This window comes from Pantherophis guttatus, chromosome 5, assembly GCF_059756535.1.
Source record: "Pantherophis guttatus breed Tessera chromosome 5, ASM5975653v1, whole genome shotgun sequence".
In the NCBI taxonomy this organism is placed as follows: domain Eukaryota; kingdom Metazoa; phylum Chordata; class Lepidosauria; order Squamata; family Colubridae; genus Pantherophis; species Pantherophis guttatus.
The window spans coordinates 77,893,148-77,920,176 of record NC_142067.1 but is presented as its reverse complement, the minus strand read 5'-3'; the positions used below and the strand labels follow the sequence as shown (position 1 = coordinate 77,920,176).

At 38.5% G+C, this 27,029-nt stretch overlaps 1 protein-coding gene across 3 annotated transcripts in view; it reads right to left on the bottom strand.

The window, feature by feature from the left end:
* Positions 1-27,029, bottom strand: part of SMS (spermine synthase) — a 232,624-nt gene that overhangs the window by 13,058 nt on the left and 192,537 nt on the right. The window contains exons 8-9 of one of the 3 annotated variants that reach the window (XM_087871352.1): positions 3,824-3,938; positions 1,452-1,531 (exon numbers count right to left, since the gene is read on the bottom strand). The exons of 1 other annotated variant lie outside the window; for it this stretch is intronic. In XM_087871352.1, the coding sequence (XP_087727478.1) occupies positions 1,452-1,531; positions 3,824-3,938 (195 nt within the window). The remainder of the gene's footprint in view (positions 1-1,451; positions 1,532-3,823; positions 3,939-27,029) is intronic. One more of the 3 variants, XR_015728251.1, reaches the window with a different exon arrangement.

Sequence of the window (27,029 nt, the reverse complement as noted above, 5' to 3'; positions counted from 1 at the left end):
CATCAGGAATGTCGAGACAGTTGGTCAGCCGTCCCCTTTTGAAAATACAGTTTCGATTCCCACGAAGTCCCCTCCTACAAAGACAAACCCCCTCCTGCTCCCTTCCCCCCCTTTGCTCCATACCTAATCCCTCCCCGTTTCTTATGGCAGCTGAAGCAGGCAAGCTGAGGCTGACATTATTACTTATTCTAGTGCTTTTTAAACTAAAAGACTTTGTTTTCAATGATTAATAAAAATGGAGAACTTTTTGTATTATTGGAGACCAATGGAAATAGTAGTTCTGCACACCATAGTTTTTAAAAAATCTAATAAATGCCATCAGTGTGATGCATAGTTAAAGAAGTGGACTAGGCAATGGAAGGCCAGATTCTCAATAAGTGACATTAGGTCAGTCACTCCCTCTTAGTCCAACCCGCCACAGCGGGCTGTTTTGTGGGGAAAAAAGGAGGAACTCTTAAGCTGCTGAAATAAAGACAGAATATAAATCAAATAGATTACATATATAATAAAACTTTTCTTCTTAACTGGAGTTCTTGACACTTATGAGTAATTTAAAATTATAGAACTAATCATAATCAATTTGTCTCCGCATTTCAGAGGCATAAGAGAGTGTAACCTGAAATATAATTAATCAAAAGTTCTGGAAAGATTGGGCAAAGTTTGATTGGGCCAGGAGATATGTCAAGCTGGGACTTGGATGGCAGCAATGAGTGAAGGAGGGTAGATGATGCAAAGAGTTGGAAAAATCTGACAAAATGTAGCTGGCTCAAGACAGTTAGCAAAAATTCTGGAATGCAATGATTTTCTCCTAGGTTAGAGGTAGTTTAGTGTAGTGGTTGAGACATAAAGCTAGAAATTGGAAGATCTGAGTTCTAGTTCCGCCTTAATAATGAAGGCAACTGGCTGACATTGGGCCAGTCACTCTCTTTCAGTCCCTTGGAAAAAGTAACAGCAAGCTACTTCTGAAATTTTGCCAAGAAAACTGCAGGGACCTCTCTAGGTAGTCACTAGGAGTCAACACTGACTCAAACAAACAAACAAATCGTGGCAGAACATTTATCTCATACATATTCCAACATTTAAAGTAGGATACCTCTGTCTAACTTTACTTTAACCAAAGAGAAAACTTATCCCTGTGGAAGAAATGCAATTAAGTAAGACTGGCAAATATTCCATTAAAAGTCAAGTGTGGCTCCCAGGATTTTTCCATTTCAAGAGAATGAAACAATCTTAGCTTCTGATCGAACTCATCTTCAAAAAACAAAACAAAACAAACCACCTATTCCTGATTCACTACTTTCTGAAGCACAGCATACAACTTAATACTAGGCTTTGGTATTACCCTTTACTCCAAACTCACCCTAACATGCCTATGTACAAAGCCATCTAAACAAGGTTCTTTTCAAAATTCCCTATAGTTGCATTATCTACAACAATTCCACCTGTCATACCTGGGTGAAATATTTTCCATCAGGTTTCAAGACTCTCATTGAAAGGTCCAGAATCATTCGTAGAAACTCCCATGTGGAATCTAAATTTAAACGTACTAATTGTTTAATTAGAAATTGAATAATTCATAAATGTTAAGTGATGAGAACAACTACAATTTGCAACATCAGTGGATTCATGTTTGATTTTTAGGATACTCTGTAAATAAAAAGGCATGGAACTTCCTTTAAACATTTTTATAAATATAGGACAATTATTTAGAAAACAATTTCCAGCATTGCAGAAAAATCTATTAATAATTTGTATTTTTCTCCATTTTCCTCCACACCCCTAATATGCACACCTTATAAAACTATACTTCACATACACACTTACCTGTTCTATCTATCTCTATTCTTCAGATGTACAGTAAGTTACTCAACTACAAGAGATTTTCAGAAGAAACGATTGATAATAAACCTTGCAAGGGAATGCATAACAGCATCTTGCAAAGGAATGCAATCGCATCCCACCAAAGATTTGGATGTTCCCAATCGTGCTAGCTTTTTGTAAGGTATTAAGGACCTGGCTGTTCCCCAGATGTTTGGACCAGATGATTAGTCATGTTCTGCTGGTTAATGCTGGCTGTTTTGAACTGGCTTTTATTTTTGATTTCGGGCACTATATTTGGTTTGTTATTGTTTTTAATCCATGCAGGGGTGACATTTAGGCACAGATCCTTGGCCGCCCCCCTTCATCCCCAGCCACCCAGCTCAGCCCATTTACAGTCAGTTTTCCTCCTCCACTGGCCCTCCCCTGGCTATTCTCCACAGCCAATGGGCCTCTTGCCCTTTCTCCTTGCCTATTTGCCCAGGCACAATTTGGCTGCATGGGACAAATAGCCCCAAGCCAATCAGGTGGTTGGCAGAAGCAAAGGTGCTGCAGGGGTAGCGTGCAATTGGCGATCGCAGGGGCTGGGGGGAGGCAACGTGTGATGCAAGATTTTTTTAAAAAATACTGTGGCTACTCAAGTTTTGGGGTCTTGCACATCTGTCACGAGGACCGGAAGGAGGGGGAGTGGTGGCGGGAGTAGCAGAACTGGGGCCATTGGAGGGGGGCAGACAAGCAAGAGTGTGTTGGGGGGACCGAAGAACGAAGCCGGCACAGCTTCTGGCACTGCGGGGGAGTGGCTGAGGACGCAGCAGGTGAACAGCAAGGCTGGTGCAGTTTCTGTGATTGCAGGAGGTATGGGGGATGCAAGAGAATGGCAAGGCTGGTGTGGCTTCTGCAATTGCAGTGGGCATTGAGGGGAGAGCCGCAGGTGAATGGCAAGGCCAGTGAGACTTATGCGATTGCATGGATGCTGCAGGTGGCATGACAGGTGAATGGCGGTGGCACGCAGCTTGGGGGAGCCCTGCCATTGCCACTCCTGCCTGATGCCTAACAGGCAGTTCTGCTGCCCCCAACCCGTGTATCACGTCCATTCATCTGCCGCGTCCCCCCAGCCTCCTGCAATCACGTAAGCCGTGCCACCCTTGCTGTTCACCTGTGCCCCTCTCCCCATATCCAACTGCAGAAGCCATGCCAGTGTTGCTGTTCACCTGCCACAGCCCCCCAGCTGCCCCCCACAATGCCAAAAGCCACACAGGCCTTGCTCTCTTCCCCTCTTTCGTTGGAGCTGAGTTGCAAACCAAGCTGCCTTTGTGAAGCTCCCTTGAGACACTTCTCTCTCCCTTCCTGGTCCCCCTAACACACTCTTGCCTGTCTGCCCCCCCTTCCAGTGGCCCCGGCACTATTCCCACCACCCCTCTTCCTTCTGGTCCTGGTGACAGATCTACAAGGCCCCAAAATGTGTGGAGCAGTCACAGTACTTTTAAAAATAATCTTGCATTGAACGCTGCCCCCCCCCCCATCTGTGATTGCCCATTGCACGTTGTCCCTGCAGAACCATTGCTTCTGCCTGCCACTTGATTGGCTGGGAGCTATTTGTCCCGTGAGCCAAAGGCCCAGGTCAAATGGTGTCTGGGAGAATGGGCAGGGACGAAGGGCAGGGTCCATTGGCCATGGAAGGGCCAGCGGAGAAGGAAAGCTGGTTGTAAATGGGCTGAAGCGGGTGGCTGGGGGCAAAGGAGGTGCGACTAAGGGTCCATGTCTAAACATCCCATTCTGTCCTCGCACACTGCACACTAACCACTGTTGTGAGATGTGTGATCCTCCCTTCAGATTTTCCACTAGAACCTATGGAGGCTGGAGTAAATCTGTAGAAAGTAGTTCTGTATGAATAGACAATTATCTTCCCCAATTTGAGCTTTCTACATATTCAGACAAATGCCCCAAAGGTATTATTTTTAATAGGAAAATAAAGCAGAAATATAATAAAAGTTTAAAAAATAACCTTCTTCTGGAGATGTGGAGATTGGAATAGCTGTCAAATCGTTAATTACATAATCAAACATTCTTTCTTCTTTGGCATATCTCTTCAGGACTGGGATACAATCTTCTATTAGTACCTAAAAAAGTAGTAACATTTTGTCTAAACATAATAATAATGTCCATAAGGTGACTAACTAGCACTTTCTGAAGTAGTCATGATGAATGAAGTAACCCAACTCTTCATCAATTCAACTGTTCTGTCACCCAAGAAATCATGAACTAGTATCAATATAAGGCCTCTTATAGATCTACATTATTCAGAGATTTGTTCTCTATAATCAAGACAGCTCAAGTCTTGATTTATTTTTTTTATTTTATGTCAAATTTGGTGGCAACAGAGGAAGCATAGTTACATTGCAAAAATAGCAGGCTACATTGCAAAAATAGCAAGCTCTGCTGAGCCCCGCAAAATCCAGCCAGCAACTGCTGTCAGGAGACCCTATGGAGTCAAAGCCGCCTTGTAGGGGTGACAAAGAAAGGAGAGGCGCTTTGTGGACCACAAGGAACTTGCAATTTCCTCGTTAGGTCCGAAGCAAGCTCTCCTCAGTGGCAGCAGGGACGATGACCATTTTTGGCAAGTCACAAGCTGGGACAACTGGGACCATAAGATTTTTTTTTTTTAAAAAGTTTTTATTTTTTACACACAAACATTTAAAAATAACATAACACATAACAAATTTAAACAATTTTTAATCTTTAAAACTAAAATTACCATTTCTATACCTTCTTTTTGCCATACTGTTTATTTTCATCTATTTTTTACCAATATCACCCTTCATTTTCATCTCTAATTTTAACCAAATTCCAATTTTCCCTTCTATTCTATATTAAGCCCCTTCTTATTGTCATCTGTTTTTATATCCATCATCAGAATAATTAATTTTATGATGTTACAATTGTTCAATTCTTGTAGAAATAATGAACCCACTTGTTTTATAACTTACATTTTCTTAGCTAATACAGTCCAACATTTTAATATAATCAGTTACTTATGTAAATATCTTTTCCATTTATATATTCAAACACAAAAAGAAAGAAAAGAATATAAACATAGCTATTCCAATTAGTTCCATTTTCATACATCAAATAATTTCCCCATATATTCCTCCAAACCACATCTTAATAATTTCTACTTTCATCACAATATGCCATTACAAATATTTCATCTATTACAATTTCCATAATTAAATTTAAAAATAATCTGACTGTTATCCTCTACTTTCTTCCCCTATGTATTGTTTTAAATCCTCACTTAATCATTTTATGCACACCACCATAAATCATTAAAAGTATTTCAATTATTACATTTTAAACTTATTCATATTTCTCAAAGAAAAAAAAACAAAACACATCATTATCTAGATTTCAAAAATATAAATGATAATATTCCAATTATTGTACAATTCATTTTCACCATCATATACTTTATCATTATTTCTTGCTACAATTCACATTTCAATTCTAAATGTATACCTCAAATTCCTCTTTCATTTCTTTCTTCTTTTTTCCCTTTTCAATTTTATTTTTACCTTTTTCTTTCCCCTTTCCTGCACTTTAAAATCCTGATCTCTCTTATTTTGCCTATATTTCCCATTGTTCCCTCTCTCTTTTCTCTTTTTTTAAATTCACCACTGTTTAGCCCGCTGTTTAACCCAATATTGACATTCTGTATATCAAAGTTCTGGATTCTTCTCTTCTGCCCTATATTTCCTGTTGTTTTCCACCCTCATTCTCTCTTTTTTATTTTTTCACAGTAAATCCCAGTGTAATCATTTGAATTCTTTATATCCTTTCTGTTCCACTCTTCTTTCCATATTTGTCTCTTTCTATCCTCCCTATTTCTTTCATTGTTAATCCCAATGTAATCTTTAAAAACCTCTTTTTTATTATTACTATCCACATATTCAAATACATTTTCACATTTGGTCTCATTTTCTTTATCTTCTTTATCTTCAGCCTCTGTGTCTCGCTTTTCCCTCTTTGTTTCCTTGTCAGCTTGAATATGTTGTATCTCGTTTTTTATGTCCTCAGATTTTGATTCCCCATGTATCATTGTAATTATTTCTCTTATTTCCATTTTCCATGAGAAGTACATCGCTTTAATCATTTCTCTAATTTCCTATGCCATTTTATTCTTTTTAAATTGATATTGTTCCAATTTTAAAAGTTCAGTAGTATTCCTCCCCCCCCCACAAAGTCAAGCTGCTTGCAAACAAAGGAATCCTCCCCAAAGGTTCTCATGGCTGTTATCTGTAAAGTTCACAATTTTCCAAGACACAAACCAAGTTCCTTTTTGCTCCTGAAGGTGTCTCTCTGTAATCCACAATTTCCGGTTATCTAACAAGTATCCATTTTGTTTCACTATATTAACAGTCTTAACCAGTTTCTCTTTTTCTTTTTAGCTTTAAGAATACCAAGTCAATTTTGAAGTCCAGTCCAAATTTAAACAGGTCTTTTCTTTTCTTTTTTCCTTTTTCCTTTTGTTTATTCAGCACTTCTATTACAAGTCTTATTATCTATTCTCTTTTTATTTTTCTTAAAGTTCATGAGAAAGAGGAGAGAAAAAGGATCTAATTATTCCTTTCCGATCCTTTAATCAATCTTGGGGCAATTTCTTTCATTTTTAAAATTTTCCAAATTATTTTCTAGATCGTTTTGTTTAAAGGTCAATTTTCTGTTTGGGTTTTTTCCTTTGTCTCTTTAAAGATACACTCCAATATCCTCTTTTCTTCCCCCCATGCTTATTAGCCACCGTTTTCTCGCTAGGTTTTTTTTTTTTTTAAATTCCTTATTGTGAGTTTGCTAACACTCACCCGGCTCCAAAAACTCCATTCAATTTACCACTCCTGCTCCATTCTTAGTCCGGTTGCCCCAGCTTCGTGACAGCTGCAATGGCTGCCGCCCCCCGCCGCCAAGTCATAGAGAGCTACCTCTGAACATCAAGGAACTTGCCTGTTCCTTTTGGTCTTCCAAGGCGCCTCTCCTTCATCCCCGTCCCTACAGGACGGTTCTGGTCCGAAGACTCCTTGGCGACGGTTCGTCGGTCCGGGTTTTTGCGGAGCTCATCGGAGCCCGCAAATTCTCTGACTGTCTCACCGCGATGCTTCCGGTCAAATCTGGGACCATAAGATTTGTGCTGGAACGGTCCATGGACAGAGCATTGAAACTGGGTAAGATAACTTCCAATTCTTACTCTAAAGACTTAACTTTACAAGAATGTCAAAACATAATCTCCAAGCATTAAGGAAGTGGCAATTAAACACACAGAGAAGATTAAAGACTGAAAATTAAGAGACAAAAGAAATGCCCAAAGGAAGCTTTAAAATATAGAAAGCCTGGAAAAAAGCTTAAACAATCTGAAAGATGATTTTTGGGAGAAACTGTCTTTTATTTGTATCTTTAAATCCCTTGGATTTATTGGATAATCAGCTGTTTTTGACATACTGTTTAATGTTGGAGTTTGGAGCAGGAGAGCCATCTACTGGACAAAGAGGAGCACTACAGCGTGAGAACTTTTACTGAAACTGAGGAATGTCTAATACACATAACAGAAGAAAGTAAACAATACCTGGAAGGCAGCCTGACCTTGATTCTATTTTAGAAGACGATTTGGATATTTTGAAATACTTAGTGAATTTCTTTTCTTTTTTGAAGATTTTTAAGATGAACTAAATTGCAAATAACTAAACTCTTATTGAAACTGGTTATTGGATTGTGGACTTGAAAGATTGAAGGAAACCTAGTGGATTAATTTGGATTTGGATTATTAATGCTATTTGACAGAACATTCTATGAGGCAAAAGAAGAAAGGTGATAGAAGAAAAGAGAAAAGAAGAAAAGTTAAATAAGACTTTAAAATTTGGACAATTGGGAAGACAAATAACTGGAAAACCAAAAGGCTTTAAAATACTGAAGAACTTTAAAGATTATAAATCTAGGGCATTGGTGAAATCCATTTTATTTATTGCCAGTTCTGTGGGCGTGCCTTGGTGGGCATGGTGTGGCTTGGTGGGTGTGGCAGGGGAAGGATACTGCAAAATCTCCATTCCCACCCCACTCTGGGACCAGCCAGAGGTGGATTTGCCAGTTCTCTGAACTACTCAAAATTTCCACTTCCAGTTCTCTGAACTGCTGAAAATTTCCACTACCGGTTCTCCAGAACCTGTCAGAACCTGCTGGATTTCACCCTTGATCTAGGGGATTTGGGGGTATAACTATGGGATTGACTAAACCCTATTAATAATTGGCTCTGTTGGAGTTTTTAAATATTGAGACGTTGGAACCATAGAGGTATATTGAGTAATTTCTAACAAATTGTTATAAAATGGATTATCAGGGGATAATACAGGTATATGAAGAAATAATTTTGATGCTCAAAAGCATGCATGAAATTATAAAGAACAATAAGGAAACAAGGGGATTGTCTAAAGATAAAGAAATGAGTGTAGATGTCTCTCAACAACTGGGGGGAAAAGATGAACATGATATTCAGAAAATAGATGAGAAATTAGAAGCAGCAGTGGAAGAGAAAAATCAAAATGAGATGCAAGAAGATAATAAAGAGAAAGGATTGATAAATAGGAATCAAATAGATAATTCCTTAAAAGTTTATAATAGAACAGAGGGGAAAAAAAGAAAAATATCTTTAAAAAAAGGTTTAGAGAAAAAAAAGAAAATTCTTATCAAAAAAAAAAAAAAGGAAAGACTTATGGATGAGTGCTCAAATGATACAGCAGAAAGAGACAAAGGGCAACCCAAAGGAAATATTCAGTGGGTATAAAAATATCAAAAAAAGCTATAAGTTTATAAGAGAGAGAAATAAAAGGGTGATTAAAAAGTCAACAAATGATGGAACTCCAAAAAGGTTAAGAGATGATGGATAGTAATATTAATAAAATGGAAAAGTAGAAAATACAAATAGGGAAAATAGTATCATATATACTAAGAGATAATACAATTTATTATAATTAAAAATAAGCTAAGGTTAGAAGGTGGAAGTTTAGGATTAGGTAATCTAATTGTATTATTAATATTAACAGTGTATTAAAATATATTATGAACTTAAACTTTTAATGATTAGAAATTGTGGGGACCTTGAGATATAATCCCGGATTGATTCAATTTTGTTAATATTTAGTAGTCCTAGACATTTGGTCCTAGACATTTGGGATATTGAAATTATGGTGAAATAATGAATAATTTAAAAAATATTAAATATTAGTGACTTAGTAGGAGATAACAAATACATGGTGCAAAGAAATGTTACTTATGTTCAAATGAATTAATGGGGAAAATGATAAAGAATTATAAAAAGAGAATGGTATTGTTGAAATTGGAAGATTGGGATTATGCATACTTATTTGTATTATTATTGTTAGCATTGTTTAAAAAGGACATTAACCAAGTAAATACACTGTCCATAAAATATGCATGGTGTGAAAGGAAAACTGCAAATAAAACTTGAATTAAAATAAAAATAGATCAATCAATCAATAAGGCAAATCTTAAATAATAAGATGGGGGAACTGGAGCTCCAAAACTTTTTTAAAATATAGGGAGGAAAGGGATAAATAAAGCTAACATAATATTAAGCAAGCAAAATAAATAACAAGGTATAAAAACAAGCACAAAAAGGCAGAAAAAAGGATAGGAAAAAAAAAGATACAAAACTTTTTACACTTAAAAGACTCAGCAAAAAGAAACAAACTCATGGAACAAGTGACTGATACTATTGTGGTATGCAATATATGTTCCATGTATGTACTTATGCCCAGTGGTGGGCTGCAAATTTTTTAACAACCGGTTCTCTGCCCTAATCACTGGCTGGGTGGGTATGGCCAACTCAATGTCACAAAGGGGTGCTTTGCCTTGCCTGCCTTCTTATGACCATGGGGATGCTGCAACGGTCATAAGTGTGAAAAACGGTCATAAGTCATTTTTTTCAGTGCCCTTGTAACTTTGAATGGTCACTAAATGAACTGTTGTAAGTCAAGGATTACCTGTACAAAAATACAAAAAGCTTCTTTGCTTGCAAAAAGCTGTCCCTAAATACCAGTCATCGGATTAGAAATGGGGGAATACACACTGAAGATCAATGAGTCACAGCCGTCATGGAAACCTAGACCATTCTGTCTGAATACCTTCCTTTTCCTCAGCAATACCTGCTACCCGGAGTTACAAATCAGACAGGTTTCCAGAGCACATTGAGGAATTAAAATAGTTAAAATACAAGGATAACTATCAGCAGCCAAGTTACTCTTGCTCATAAAATGAAACCCTTTAGCAGAGAGGTCATTTAAGCTCTCCAGAAAGTGGGCGGGCATATTTGGGCTACAAAATGCCCAGCTAAAGAGACAAATTAACAAATTAATGTATTGAGTGAGGGCTAATCCCAATCTGCCTTTGTTCAGACCTTGCTGCAGGGTATTTTTGCCTATGAATATAACTACCGTATTTTTCAGAGTATAAGATGCACTGGAGTATAAGACGCACCTAGATTTTGAAGAGGAAAACAAGGGAAAAAAATAGAAAAAAAATGCATCCGGTTTTTGCCCTCCCTGGGCCCCAGGAGCACTCTGCAGGCCTCCCAAACCATCTCCGCGTCTCATTTTTGCGAAAAATGGGCCTGTTTTTGGCCTCCCAAATCCGCCACGCATCCTGTTTTTGCCCTCCCAGACCCTCAGGAACACTTTGCAAGCCTCCCAAACCCTCTGCGCATACTGTTTTTGTGAAAAACGGGCCCATTATTGTGGTCCGAGATAAAGAACTTACTTTGGAAAGGAGAAAGTGTGAATCAGGTATTACACATCAGTCACACAAGAAGAGCACGGTATTCAAAAAGAGAAGCCATCTTCTGGTTGGTGATTCAATTGTAAGGGATGTAAATTTAGGAAAAGATATGGAGGTTTTGAAAAAGGTCAGGTGTCTGCCAGGTGCTACTGCCAGCAGAGACAAGAGGTGTATTCTTAAAATAGTCATGAATGCCAGTAAGGACTGTGATGTTGATGCTATTATACATCTTGCCACAAATGATCTGTCCCAAAAGAATGTATTTTCTGTGCAGAGTGATTTCCAGAGCTTGGGGTATGAATTTAGTAGTATAGGTTGTAGGCTTAACTTTTCAGAGGTTTTACCAGTATATAAGGAACAAAAAGGAAAAGGCCAGCATGTAGCAGTTTAATGTGCCATTAAAGGAGTGGGGTAAAAAGAAGGCTTTGGTTTTATTAGTCATGATGTCTGCAGCTGGTCTGATGAAAAACTGTACAAAAGAGATGGATTGCATCCATCAAAGAAAGGGAGTTACTTAGCATTAAATCCACAGATTTTCTGAATAAACATTTAAACTGAACTGCGGGGACTGAGAATTGATTGATAAAAAACATTTCTGTCCCCAGCAATTCAAAATTAATAGGGTTATCGGTGCATGTAACATGGATGTCTGTGGGTAAGATTATCAGCCCTGCTGTCAAGCAAAACCAAGCATTTAATAGTGAGTGCCATACCATGTGCACTAATCAAACAAGTGGCAAGAAAGTAGGGGCAATCAGGCACAACACAGGTTATGTAGACAGCAAACACAGGGTAATGGGCTCAAATGTCTATACACCAATGCACAGAGTATGAGGAATAAACAGGGTGAATTAGAAATTCAAGTAAATGAGGGCAGATATGATATTGTTGCCATTACGGAAACTTGGTGGGATGAAACTCACAAATGGAACATACAGCTAGAGGAAGTAGATTAACTTTTTGCTAGTCAAAAAACTAAGGTATGTAGGAAGCACATCATAATAGTAATGGGGGATTTTAACTATCCTGACATCAACTGGGAGACAAACTCTGCACCAAGTGGAAGATCCAACAGGTTCCTAACAAACCTAGCAGACAACTTTGTTTCCCAAAAAGTAGAGAAGGGAACAAGGGGATCAGCCATATTGGACTTAATTCTCACTAACAGGGATGAAATGATAGAAGGTGTTGAAGCTACAGGAACCTTGGAAATAAGTGATCACGCAATATTGGAATTCAACATTATGCAAACACAAGTAGTTGTCAGATCTGTATATCTGCCATTCTTCGTGGAAGAAGGGGGGATTTGGAGTGTCACATCTAGTTCTTTTCCTAAGCATCCAATTTCTTGCCTGATCCTCTTTGTATAAACTTTACCCTGATTTATAACCATTGCCTGGCACCAGGAATCCCTGAAGAAATCTCACACCTCAGAAAAAGGGGGGAACGAGTGGATTGTAAAGGGGGGAACGAGTGGATTGTAAAATGACCCTGAGAAACTCTTCGAGAGGGCGTGGCTGGCATTGGACGATACGGTGTGGATTCTGGAGCTCCAGAAGACCACTGATATCCCAGCCGATTTTGGAGATCCCTAGGGATCATAGCTGTTTTGAAGGGACAGTGAAGAAAGAAGACGCAGGCTGGCATGGATAGGGAAAGAGCAAGTTCCCTGAAGTGCCGGCATTAGTCTTCGACCCATTGGCAAAGGAAGGCAGCCATGGAGCTATCAAAAGCCAGAGCTGAGTGATTGGCCAACTCAAGTCCCAACGAGCAATTAGCGGCTAATTTGGACTTGGGAATTTAAGCGGAGGAGAAAAAAAAAAAGAGGAACTTTAAAGTTAAAACGAAAGCCCTAAAAGAAATCTTCCACCTGGATTTAAAATTGGATTTTGAAAGAAATAAAAACAAGACAAGGGAAAAGGAGACAGAGGAACATTTTTTAAACAATAAAAAGATTTTACTCGGAAGAGAGGAAACGGGCATTATAAAATGAATACTTTGTTGCCAAAAGAGTTGTGAATTGAAGAGAGACATCTGCTGGAGGAGAGATTGTGGGAAAGAGCCATAGGAGTGTACAGCTGAAAAGATTAAGAGAAGCAGAGAGGACAAGGACTGAGATTGTGATAGCTCAAGTGAGCATTTGAACTGAACACTTATCTGGAAAGAAAAAGGAGATATCGCATGGACTTTGAAACTAGAAGTATAAGTAAATGAAAATAATAAATTGGAAAATTCTAGCCTTCTAAAGTGACAATATGGAGAATTGGGAGGATGAATGTGAGATATTAAGGGAGATGTTTGAAAAAATAAGAGAAGCATTTAAGGAAAATAAAGAAGCAGAGGATTGGTTAGAATGCAAAAAAAAAGAAAGAGAAAAGATGAATGAGAAGCAAGAGAAACAAGGAGAAAATATTGAAAAGGAAATAAATGAAAATAAAGATAAAGATGATTACACTGGGATTAACAGTGATAGAATAAAAATGGATAAGAGAGAATACATCTCAAAACTGAAAAGAAGAGAAATAAATGGGGATAAATAAATATTGAGAGGGAAAATTAACAGAGTGAAAATTAAAGAAAACAGGCAGAAAGGGAGATATAAGAAAAGGAAAAGGAAGAAGGTAAGGGAATGGGAGAAAGGGAGGAAAGCATCAAGAAATGGGATTGTGGAGAGTTTAAAAGAAAATGGTTAAGAGTCAGTGAAAATATTAATATGTTAATAAAGAAAAGGATGTTAGTTGTAGAAATTATATGTGAAAATACTGTTTAATGTAAAATAGATTAGTAGATGAAATGTGAAAAAAAATGAATTGTTTTTGATGTTGAAGGAAGCACTAAGGGGAGAGAAATAAAAGCAACAAAAGAATTAATTGAAATTAAGATGGAAATTGAAATTGAAATGTAAAATTGAATGAAAATAAAATGTTAGTAAATGATGTAAATGACAGACTTGTAAGAAGTAAAACGGAAGAAATACATTGTTAAAGCGAAAAAAGAAAGGATTGGAAGATTATTTTAACAAAGGTTTCAAGGAAAAAATGCAATAAGTTGAAATATTTGTTAATAATTAAAAAGTGGAGGGGAATTTCAAGTAATATTTTTAATAAATGAGGAAGATCGGGGTTGCCTGGACACCATAGTGGAAAATATTAAATTGAAAATGAATGCAGCAATAGAGAGAGGTGAAAGAGGAGTAGAGAGTAGAGGGATGGAAGAGAGGGGAAGAAGGAAGAGAGGGGAAATCGGAGTAGGAGAGAGGGCAAGACAGGAAGGAAGAAAGGAGGAGAAGGAGAAAGGAAGAGGAAGTAGAGAGAAGCAGGAGAGGAGGGAAAAAGAAAGTAAGAAGGAAAGAAGAGAGGGAGATGGCAGGATTGAGAAGAAAGATTGCTGTACAACAAAAAAGATGAAATGGAAGAAAGGCAACCCCGAACATATAAGATAAAAAATGAATGGATAAAAAATAAAAGAGAATAAATATGAATAAGCAGGAAAATTAGAATTTGAGGGTGAATGAAGATGTTGTTTATATAAGTAAGCAAAGAAATATTGAGATATGATTAAAAAAAGAGAAAAAAGAAAATTGTGGCAAAAATTGTAATTGAGTAAAATGTATTTGAATTTGATAAATTGTATAAGATAAGATATGGCCAATACTCTGTTCAAAAAAGATGTGGGTGAATGGGGGGGGGGGACCAATAAAACTTGATTTAAAAAAAAGAAACTCTTCATATCTGTTTCTCAGAGAGGCTGATGCAATTCGTATTCACACCTGCGGATTGGCTGGAATCCACATCAGAAGATGGGCAGAGGTTCCTAATTTCTTTTATCCTGAACTGCATGCCCTGAGGGACCCCAGAGCCTGCTTTGAGCTTTGACTTGCTTTCATCCCTTTCAATAAAAGATTCCTTTTGAAATACAAAGTTCTCAAGAGTTTGTACTTTCTTGGAAGGGGGGAGAAGCTGGTCCTTACATAAAGCAGGCTCTGCAATAGTGGTCAACCCAGAGAGAAATCCCCCCCCCTTAATTTCCACTCTACCGAGGAGACCCTGCAACAATGTCCAAATGAAGCAGCGAGCAAGGAGAAATCGAGTGCTGGGGAGAAACCTCAACAACCACCCAGCCAGACACCAAGGATATCGAAGCTGTCCTGGGAAGCCCCATAAAGTCCCGATGGTCGATCGGTGTAGGAAAAAAAGACAGCTGGGATGGAAGAGCCAAGGGGGTGACCCTTACCCACGGCAGCCATAAACCTGGGTGGAAAAAGGACCTGGAGGCCCTCTCCGATCAGGAAGAGCTGACTGAGCAACTACTGGCGGATGATCGACTGAAGCAGTACATCAACCGTATTGTGATGGAAGCCCTGGAAAATCTCAATGTTCAAGGTGTACAAGGTTGCCCACAAAGGAGAAAGGGCGGATCAGTAGCTGAGGAAATTCGAGCCATCACCCCAGACCCAGCAGCGGCTGACTAAGCAGATGACCAAGCCGGTGGAGCAGCAGCTGTGTCAGGTACCCAACTTCCCACAGTCCCAACCCAGGCGATCGTCCTCGGCCAACCCAGGGGCCCACAGCTAGAGAGGAAAGCCCCTCCCTTGGGGGTAAAATTTGACGGAGACCCCCAAAAGTTGGGATTTTTCCTGGCTCAAGTCCTCACTTACAAGAGTATGGGCAGAATTTCCCAACCCAGGGGGCACGAGTATGAATCGTTATCCTAGCCCTAGAAGGGGCAGTGGCCAGATGGATGGTGAGCCTCTACAACTCCGATGCTCCAGAGCTACGAAACTTCGATCAATTCATGACAGCCCTGCGCCACCATTTTGAAGATCCCCTAGCCGATCACAAAGCCCACGACCGCATCAGAGTCGTTAAGCAAGGCCGCCGTCCTGTAGCGGAATACACTGAAGAATTCCGGGACCTGGCTGGTCAAGTTGACTGGCCAGAAGATATTCTAAACTGCTGGTTCAAAGATGGACTCAATGACGACCTGCCTGCCTGGCCCGTGGCGCCCCTAACCGCCTGCATGAATGGTACCTGATGGCAGAGGAGGCAGAGATTGACATGACCCGAAACCAGTACCGCACCGGCAGGGCCTGGAGAAGATCCCCACCCCAGGGGAAGAGGGAGCCATTCAAACTCCAAACTGCCATGGCACCGAGGCCATCAGGTTGTTTTAAGTGTGGGAAGGAGGAGCACCGCACAGCAGAATGCCGGTTGAAAACCCCTGCTGGAAAGCCTGATCGCCTGTCAGGGGGGGAAGCCTCCAAAACCCAACCCCTGAGGAAAAGAAACTGCTGAGAAGCCGAGAGGAACAAAGTCAAACCAGAGTCTTGGACTTTAATTTCAATAAACTTAGAGAGAGCTTGGGAAGAATTCCATGGATGAAAATCCTCAACGAGAAAACAACTGAAGAAGCTTGGGAAATTTTGAAAATTGAGATTATAAAAGCCCAGTCTAGCACAATACTAATGAAGAAGAAAAATAATAGCTCTCAAAAGAAACCAGCATGGCTGCATAAAGAACTCTCTGACAAATTGAAAGATAAAAAGGACAAGTATAAAAAGTGGAAAGAGGGGTAAATAACTAAGGCACAATATCAGCAAATAGCCCGAGCCTGTAAAGATGAAATGAGGAAAGCCAAGGCTCACAATGAACACAGGCTTGCGACTAAAGTAAAAAATTTTTTAAAAAAGCTTCTTCCAACATGTTAAAAACAAGAAAAAAGTCAAGGAAACAATTGGCCCATTGCTGGGAAAGTGGCAAGAAAGTGACAAGCAACAGGGAGAAAGCAGAACTACTTAACTCAATTTTTGCATCTGTGTTTACACAAAAGGAAAAAATAGTCCAACCTATCAAAAACAGCACCACAAAAAACAGATTAGGAACACAAGTTAAAATAGGGAAGAACATAAGTGAACACCTGTCTACCCTAGACGAATTCAAATCACCAGGACTGGATGGATTACACCCCAAGGTTCTGAAGGAACTGGCAGACGAGATCTCAGAACCACTGAACTATATCTTTCAAAGATCCTGGAGCACAGGGGAACTGCCAGAGGACTGGAAAATAACTGATGTAGTTCCCATCTTCAAAAAAAAAAAAAAAAAACAGATCCAGGAAACTACAGACCTATCAGCCTGACCTCAATATCAGGGAAGATTCTGGAAAAAATAATTGACGAATTACCGAACACCTAGAAGCAAACAAAGTAATAACCAAAAGCCAACATGGGTTTGTCAAAAACAGATCACACTAGACTAATCTTATTGCATTCTTTGACAAAGTGACAAAATTAGTGGACCAGAGGAATACTATTGATATAATTTTCTTGGACTTCAGTAAAGCATTTGATAAAATAGAATAAAGTAGAAAAATGTGGGTTAGACAACATCACCACCAGATGGATTTGTAACTGGCTGACCAACCACACCGTATGCAGTGGAGTACCCCAAGGCTCTGTTTTAGGCCCAGTACTCTTCAACATCTTCATCAATGACTTGGACGAGGGGATAGATGGGGAACTCATCAAATTTGCAGATGACACCAAGCTGGCAGGAATAGCCAACACTCCAGAAGATAAGCTCAAGATACAGAAGGATCTTGACAGACTTGAACATTGGGCGCTATCTAACAAAATAAAATTCAACAGTGAAAAAAGTAAGGTTCTACATTTAGGCAAGAAAAACCAAATGCACAGGTATAGTATATATGGTACCTTACTCAATAACTGTGAGAGGGATATTGGAGTCTTAGTGGACAACCATTTAGAAATTAGCCAGCAGTGTGCAGCAGCTGCCAAAAAAGCCAACACAGTTCTGGGCTACATAAACAGAGGGACAGAATTAAGATCACGTGAAGTATTAATACCACTTTATAATGCCTTGGTAAGGCCACACTTGGAATACTGCATTCAGTTTTGGTCGCCATGATATAAAAAAGATGTTAAGACTCTAGAAAGAGTGCAGAGAAAAGCAACAAAGATGATTAGGGGACTGGAGGCTAAAACATATGAAGAATGGTTGCAGGAACTGGGTATGTCTAGTTTAATGAAAAGAAGGACTAGGGGAGACATGATAGCAGTGTTCCAATATCTCAGGGGTTGCCACAAAGAAGAGGTAGTCAAACTATTCTCCAAAGCACCTGAGAATAGAACAAGAAGCAATGGGTGGAAATTAATCAAAGAGGAAAGCAACTTAGAACTAAGGAGAAATTTCCTGACAGTTAGAACAATTAATCAGTGGAACAACTTGCCTGCAGAAGTTGTGAATGCTCCAACACTGGAAATTTTAAGAAGACGTTGGATAACCATTTGTCTGAAGTGGTGTAGGGTTTCCTGTCTGGGCAGGGGGTTGGACTAGAAGATCTCCAAGGTCCCTTCCAATTCTGTTATTCTATTCCTCTGTAAAAAAAATGGGCCTGGTTTGGCCTCCAGAACCCCCCATGCGTCCCATTTTTTCCCTCCCCAGTCCCCAGGAGCACTCTGCAGGCCTCCTAAACTCTCTGTGCCTCCCGTTTTTGGTGAAAATGGGACGCTGGGGGGGGGCTTCAGGAGGCCAAACACAGGGCCATATTCGGTCTATAAGACGCACCAAAATTTCCACTCACTTTTTTGGGGGGAAAGTGCGTCTTATAGTCCGAAAAATACGGTATCTATCTCTTTATCTCTTAAGCGCTGACATCTTCTGTGGGCTATTAAGGAAGGTGAGGGCTGCTTTCTCTCTCTAAGAAAACATGTTTCTCCATTTCTCATTCAGGGAAATATAGTCTTCCTTTTTAATATTTCTCAAAATATTTCATTCTTCTAGGAGAGGGGTGTATGCTAACTTTCTACAATTGGTGCCATGTTACTATGCCATATTATCATGAGAGGAAACTAAAACAAATTGGAAGGAGGATCCACTTATTATCAGTGAGTAATCATGTGCCTTGCCCACTCCGAAGCAATGCAAGAGACTCCTATCTCAAAGGTGCTTTTTCAAGAGGCAACTGGACTTTCTGGAAACCAAGTTGTCTCTTGGAAAAAGCACCTTTGTGACAATCATGACCTGGATGAAGAATCCCCATAGACAAGAGACTCCTGTGCTCAGTGAACTGACAAAGCACAGTTTCCCACCAGGAGAAGCAATCATTAGATCCATTTGCACCACTTAAAGATACCAGCTGGTCTCACTCACTTCACAAGATATCCTTAGGTAATCATCCAGATTTAAGGAAAGATCACATGCCCCCAGAAAGGTAGTAAAAAAATGCCTGATTTACAGAAGGGATGGCATAGCCATAGAAGAAATGGCTGAAGCTATGAAGTGTGATCCTAATTTGGAGTTTATCAAGTATTTTTGATCTTGCGTTCTGATATGAGTTTCTTGTAGACAAGTTATATCATTATTAAATTGTTGCAAATATGTAAATATTTTCTTTCTTTTCTGTGGTGAGTTCAGTCCATTCACATTCCATGACAAAAACTTAACCATCATGTATACTTTTTTGAAGCGACGAGCAGAATTGCCGGATGTCTTCCGAGGCCACCGACTTTGCTCTCCCCATGGCTTCACTGTGTTCTGTAGTACTCTTAGCTCCTTTTTTATATTGTTGTGCCTTAGCTCTTTCTTGCAATTGTTTTTCTTTGAGTTGTTTTGAAACCGCACGAGTTATTCGCTGGTCTTTAGCTTCAGCCATACGAGCTAGGTCCAAAGCCACATCTCTTGTAGTCAAAATTGGAGAGGATTCTAGCAGGGGCTCCTCCAGAAAACCTCCTACAGCACCCTGCGCTTCTATTGGATCTAATTCAACCTGCTTAAGCTGCACTTCCAACTCTTGCTGGGGTTGCTTCTCCTTATCACTCTCCTTTATCTCCAATACAGTAGATGAACGTGGAGATGGTGATCTCTCCTTAAAAACAGTATGGTAAAAATGTTCCGCTTTTTCGACAGTATTCAGTCGATATCTTTCCCCATGATACTTCAAAATTATACCCGTTGGGGCATCCCACCGGAATGGTATCTCTAATTTGTTTAATTCCTTTACTAATAAACCAAAGTCTTTTCTATCTTTCAGCATCTTTGGCGGTAATTCTTTATAAATTCCAACTTGAGTTCCCTCCACTTGCACAGAGGAAAGAAAAGATTTTTGCAAAATATCATTTCTCATTCTTCTATCTGTGAAATATATCACCACATCTCTTGGTAATTGTCTTTGTCTGGCCACCCACGAATTCACTCTGTAAATTTTATCTATTTTGTAAAAAATCTCATCAGGATTAATTTTTAACAACACAGCCAAGGCATCAGCACAAACCTGTCTCAGATCTTGCCGGTCACTCTCCTTGATACCTCTAATTCTTATAGCAAATTCCATGGACCGGAATTGCATCATCGTGATCTAGTCTTCAACTCTCTGCATTATATTATCCACATCAGCAATTTTAAAATCAGTATCCTTTATTTTGACATTCACTTCTGATTTAAAATCTTCCAATTTAGAATCCACTTTAATAATAATTTCTGACAGGCCAGAAACCACATTTGATAATTTATCAGTCACCTTATCATAATTCTCTTTCACCAAGTTTTTCATTTCACTAATTTCCTGCTTAATTTCTTGTTGAGATTTTTGAAATTTATCATCCATTTCCTGTTGGGATTTTTGAAAATTATCATCCAAAGCCTGAGTGATAAATTTTTTTAAAATTTCAAAATCAAACTGCTCTTCAGGCTTGTGTGTGGGGGATCCCCCCCCTGCTGCCTTGCTTTCCTGTTTTTTAGAAGCCATTTTGCCACGTAGGTTAGATTTTCTAAAAGGGGAAATCCTTTTTCCTCTTCCAACACCACAAAGTCCTCTAAAAAAGTCCCCCAGTTTTAGACAAATTAGAAGTAGAATTAGACTGTAAGATCAACTTGTTTTAAAAAGGGATTTTTTTCCCCCCTCTTCTCCTGTGCTTGCTACAAACAGCGCAACAATGTAACTTGTTGAAATAGCTTTAGGAAATCACTCTCCCTTTCAGCTTGTTAACTTGTTAACGCTGGAGCGGCGCCATCTTTTCAAGCCGCTTCCGCTCGTGTTAGTTTTTAGTCAAATCGGGAAATCACAAAGAGAAAGAATACTTGCAGTTCCTTGGTTTCAGGGTTCAGGTTTTTTTTAATTGGTAAAGTTAGTTTCATTCGATTTTCGTGTTTGCTGCTGCCGGCTTGCTCTGCAGAAAGCAGAGTCGTCCCACGCCACTCGGAGTCTTCGCAAGTTGGAAGGGAGCCGCGCCTGTTTCTCCCCCAATAGCAAACTTCTGGGGGCTCACAGGGGCTCAACCTGCGCCTTGCTTACTCTCTCCTTCAAATCCTGCAGATTCTGGAGTTTCCAAGCCGCTTCTCACGATCGAAGCGGCTCTACAAACGGTGGGGCTGGCAGTCCTTAAAAAGGCACCGTCTTCACTGGAGCCAGCAAAACCAAAAAGAATGGCGTGGTTATTTATATAAACAAAAGATTATCAGCTAAAATTATAGAAGTGGATGAAGGTGGTAGGTTTGTAGCAATTGAACTGTATACTGTACATGGTCAAATTCTTGTGATTGGAATTTATGCTCCTAACCAACAACAGGATCACTTTTATAAAATTTTGCATACTAAAATATTGCAATGGGATTATAGATCTATTTTGATTATGGGAGACTGGAATGGAATAATTGATTCTAAACTAGATAAAAAAAGTCTGGCGAAGTCTAGGATTAGACTACCACAAACTTTTTTTGATATGAAAGAAGATTTGGAATTAAAAGATGTTTGGAGAATACACAATTCAAAAGACTTGGATTATACTTTTTTTTCTGATAGACATAGATCCTTCTCAAGGATTGATTTTATTTTATTATCAAATGATTTACTTGTTAAAACAAAAAGAACTAAAATCTTTCCAAGAATTTTATCTGATCACAGTTCAGTATGGATAGAAATTGAGATTGGAAAAATTGAGAGAAGATCATGGAGATTAAATGAAAATTTGTTTAGATATGAAAAAAAATATAATAGACTTAAGAAGCAGATGAAAGAATTTTTTGAAATTAATTTGAACAAAGGTACCCCTATTGAAATTGTCTGGGATGCAAGTAAAGCGTATATGAGAGGGGTACTCATTCATATGAATTCCAAACATAAACTGAATAGACAAAAGAAAAGATTAGAAATTGAAGCAGAAATAAAGAAAAAAGAACAGTTACTTATCAAAAATCCAGCAGATGAAAGAATACGTGGTGCTATAAAACTTTTGAAAGATCAATTCCAAATGCTTATGGCGGATCAAGTTGCAACAAATTTACAATACGCAAAGCATAATACATTCTGTAATGCCAATAAACCGGGCAGATGGCTGGCTTATACATTAAGGAAGAAACAGAGTATGCGGACTATCGACTGTATTGATATTGGAGGGAAAGAAATTTATCAACAATAATTAATTAAAGAAGCTTTTGTAGATTATTATACTAAACTATATGCTAAAGATGATATACAGAATGGACTTATAGAAAAATATTTAGAAAATAAAAGAGTTACAAAGGTTACTAATCAACAAAAGGAAAGAATGAATCACCCTATACCAGTGGAGGAAATAATTGCAGCAATTAAACAACTGAAAACTGCCAAAGCTCCGGGAACAGATGGCTTGACTGCAGTGTACTATAAAACTTTGCAAGCAGAAATGGTGGAACAACTTAGAGACTTATTTTGTAACATACAACAAGGGGGTAAAATACCCCCATCATGGAAAACAGCTTATATTTCTTTGATACCAAAAGAGCAAGCAGGTCCTAAAAAACCGGAGAACTATAGACCAATATCTCTTCTGAATAATGATTATAAAATTTATGCAAAAGTACTAGCCAACAGGTTGATGCCAGTAATTCAAGAGGTGATTCATGATGATCAAGCGGGATTTATAGAGGGTAGATATATGAAGGACAATGTAAGGCAAGTTATAGATTTATTGGAATATCCTGAGAAGAATAAACAGATCCCTGCAGTGCTGGTTTTTTTGGATGCGGAGAAAGCCTTTGACAGAGTGGATTGGAATTTTCTATTAAAGACTTTAAAAAAGATGGACTTTGGGGATCAATTTATACAAGCAGTTTCAGCAATTTACCAAGAGCAAAAGGCACAGATTATTATTAATGGAAATTTAACAACAGATTTTAATATTGAAAAAGGAACAAGACAAGGTTGTCCGTTATCCCCTTTGTTATTTATTTTAACACTAGAAGTCTTGTTGAATACAATACGGGATTCGAACAGCTTGAAGGGTATAGTGATAAGGCAAGAGGATTACAGAATAAGGGCATTTGCAGATGACCTGGTTGTTACCCTTTCACAGCCGATGGAATCAATAATCCAGATGAAAGACATTATAAAAGATTATGGTACAGTATCAGGATTTAGACTGAACCAGAAAAAAACTAAGATGATAGTTAAAAATATGACACAAGATCGAAAACATGAATTTGAAAGGACGGCAGGCTTTGAGATTGTACCAAAGGTTAAATATCTAGGAGTTCAGGTTGCAGAATCAAATATGAAACTATTTCAAAACAATTATGAGGTGTTATGGCGAGACGTACGAAAAGATATGGAGACTTGGAAAAAGCTGCAGCTTTCGCTACTTGGAAGAATAGCAGCAGTTAAGATGAACATTTTGCCAAGATTTCTTTTTTTGTTTCAAATGATTCCGGTGCTTAAAAGTGATAAACAACTGAAAGAATGGCAAAGTGGAGTGAATAAGTTTGTTTGGAACGAGAAAAAACCGAGAGTGAAATTAAAAATTATGCAAGACGCTCCAGAAAGGGGAGGCCTTAAACTTCCAAACCTACAGTTATATTATGAAGCAGCAGCTTTGACTCAAGCAAGCGATTGGTTTGGAAGGAAAAAGACTGGAATATTGAATATAGAAAGCTTTGATCTTGATCTTGGTTGGCACGCTTACTTATTTTATGAAAATAAAGTGGATAAAGTATTTAAAAGCCATATACTTAGAGATTCGTTGATGAGAGTTTGGAAGAAGCACCGATTCAAATGGGATTACAAAATACCGTTATGGTTGGATCTTGGTCATATTATGTGGAATACAAATATAATGTCACTCGGGGGGGTTTTATATAAAGAAGTTCTTTTTACAGATGCGGGCAGATGGCAACTAAAGACATTAGAGACACTGTTGGACGAAGGGATTAACCTAACCTGGTTACAGTATAATCAACTTCAACTGAGATGGAAAGAGGACCAAAAAACTGGTATTATGTTGCATGAGGAAGAATTGGTTAGACATATAAAAGAGAAAGGTCCAATGCATATTAAAAGGCTTTACAATGTTTTGTTAGAAAGGGATTCAGAAACTGAATTGGTTAAAGATTGTATGATTAAATGGGCACAGAATTTTGCAGAACCAGTAATGTTGGAAACATGGGAGAAAATATGGGTTCAGAACGTTAAATTTACACAATCGCAGAATCTGAGGGAAAATTTCTATAAAATGTTTTACAGATGGCATTTAGATCCCAAGAAATTATCCTGTATGTATCCTAATGTTCAGCCAAAATGTTGGAGATGTGATAGTTTAGATGCTACATATTATCATGTTTGGTGGAATTGCAAGAAAGTTAAGGCTTTTTGGATAAAAATATGGTGGGTTATGCAGAATGTTTTGAAGAAAAAAATTCAATTTTCTCCACAATTGTTTTTATTGGGTATAGTAAAGGGTTTTACATTGGATGAAACTAAGTTGATATTATACATGATAACAGCAGCGAGATTATTGATAGGTAAATATTTGAAAAATGAAGCCTTACCCACCATTGAAGAATGGATTTTTAAGATGGCCAGTTTTGCGGAGATGGCGAAGATTTCAGCATATTTAAAAGATCGCTCACAAGAGACTTATGAATGGGAATGGAAAAAATGGATAGATTATGTGCAGAAAAAATACCAAGTTAGGAAGTATCAAATTGCTTTTTACTGAAAGTTATATAAAAATAGAAATGTATGAATTGTGAAGAGAGAAAAAATTATAAGGGGGTTTGAGGGGTTTTTATAAAAAAGGGGATTTTGATGGGAATATATTCTGTGGAAGTCAGAGGGGGAGGGTTAGGGGGGGTTTGGGAGGGGTTAGGGTGGGGAGTGAGGGGTGGGTTGGGGGGGGGAAAAGTGGGGTGAAAATGTAATTGTAAAACTTTTGCAATAAAAAAAAAAAGAAGAAATGGCTGAGAGGCAGGATGCAAACTCAGCCATTTCTTCTATGGCTATGCCAACCTTTCTGTAAATAGCTGTTCCAGCTGTGTTGGACTTATAACCCAAAAAGCTTAAAACAACCCTTTAACAATTTTTAAGAAAGTCAAGCCCCAGGAATAAAAGTACCACAAAAAACTCTGGGGGGAAGGGGAGGGCTCTGGAGAAGCTCAGTCTACAGACAGAAAGACTGGGCATAAGGCTTACAATGTAACAAGCTTAACCCAGAGGCAGATTCTGAAAACACTTAAAGCAGCAGGGCAATTAAATTAAGTATTTGAGTAGAAATACAGACATACCAGAATGTTTCCTTCTGCCTCCCTTGCAGGATTAGCGCTGTAAAGTGGGAAAAGATTTCTTCCAACAACCGGTTCTCCGAACAGCTCAGAAAATTAATATCAAGTTCAGGAGAACCGGTGTGAACTGGTAACAACCCACCTCTGCTTATGCCCAAAGAACACCCAAATTACACATGCATTAAATGTAAGCTATGTAAGGAATAAATTTGGAATGGTGGCCATATTTACAAATCAAAACTAGATTTTAAAAAGATAAGGAACAATTTGGCATAAACAGGAAACAATCGGAATTAGATAAATTAATATTAGGATTGGGAAGAAAAAATGATTATGAATATCTATAATTACTTATTAGGATACAAATTGGAAGAAAAAACAGTAAAGGAAACGATGATAAGTTGGGCTAGGAATTTTGGACATAACATAGAATTAGATAATTGGGAAAAATTGAGGGAGAAAAATTACAAATTGACCATGGCAGTATTACACAAAGAAAACAGTTATAAAATGCTTTATAGGTGGCATTTAGCACCAGCGAGACTGGCAAAAATGTACCCCAATTTATCACCCCAATGTTGGAGATGTGGTCACAAACTAGGGACATACTACCACATTGAGGTAGAAATGAGGTAAATATAGCCAATAAGAAAAATGTGAATAAAAGAAATAAGAATCACACCAAGTCAGATACATAAAGTCAGATCAAATATATGAACTCTGAATAACCTTCTCTATTAAACTTTGAGAGAACCTCTCTATTCACATTAGTATACGTGCTTGTTAGAGGCAGCTGAACTTCATTTTTGGTAAATATAACTTCTGATGAGGCCCAGCTGTCATCCATCAGGAAAGCTAAGAGTGGTGTTCTGGTGAATGACAGACTCGAATAAAGAAAAGAAGCTAAGCAATTAGTTCATGGATTTCCTCATAATTACTTGACCTATGACACTGTGTCAAACACACTGATTCTATACATCTTCTTAATAGAATCAAAAACTAAAAGGATATACATGGGGGACAGAAAGTCACTTATTGTTTAAAGTATAACCATAATTTCTGCATTTAAACATTACAGCATTTAAAGGAAAGTTGTAAACTATAAAGTGATGGGTTAAGTAAAGTTGTAATAGTTTAATAATTAGTAAATGATGGAGTAGTGAAAATGTGTAGCCACAATAATTTTATTAACTAGTATGTAATGGTTTGGTAATTAGTAAAGTGTAATGTAAGTATAATGTATTTTTAATGTAACCATATATGGAAGCCGGAAGGGCTCATAGAACTCTTTGTCTTGAAAACATATATAAATCGTGAAATCATAATTCGTCCTTGTTCAGTTTTGCAACAACCAAAAACTGCACTGAACCTTTGCGCAAATAAATGCATCTGTCTGACCCAGGAATGTGTTCCAGCCTTTCATTTCTATAACATTTTCTGGCGACCACGAAGGGACTGAAGGACTGAAGGACAAAGACAATTGTTCTGCCCTGACAGCTGCTCCAGCAGGGACCGACGCCTTCCCAAGGAAAGTCCACAGGTCGGCCACAAAGTCTCCATTGAAGTCTACAGAATCTTTCGGTGAGAAGATGCCATAAACCCGCTGCCAGACACAGACCAGTCAAGGATCCTCAGGTCAGACCAGATCCATACTTCTCCACAGGTGGCCACCAGGATGGAAGACAAGCCAGCAGGCAAGTATAAGTAAAAAGGGATACCTACCAATTTAGTGGTAGAAGAGAGGGCCTGATCACCCCCTTAGGAGACAAGGCGTCGTACTAAAGCCTCCAGTAAGGAATTTTTGGTTTGGGTGGTTAAACCTCTGCGGTT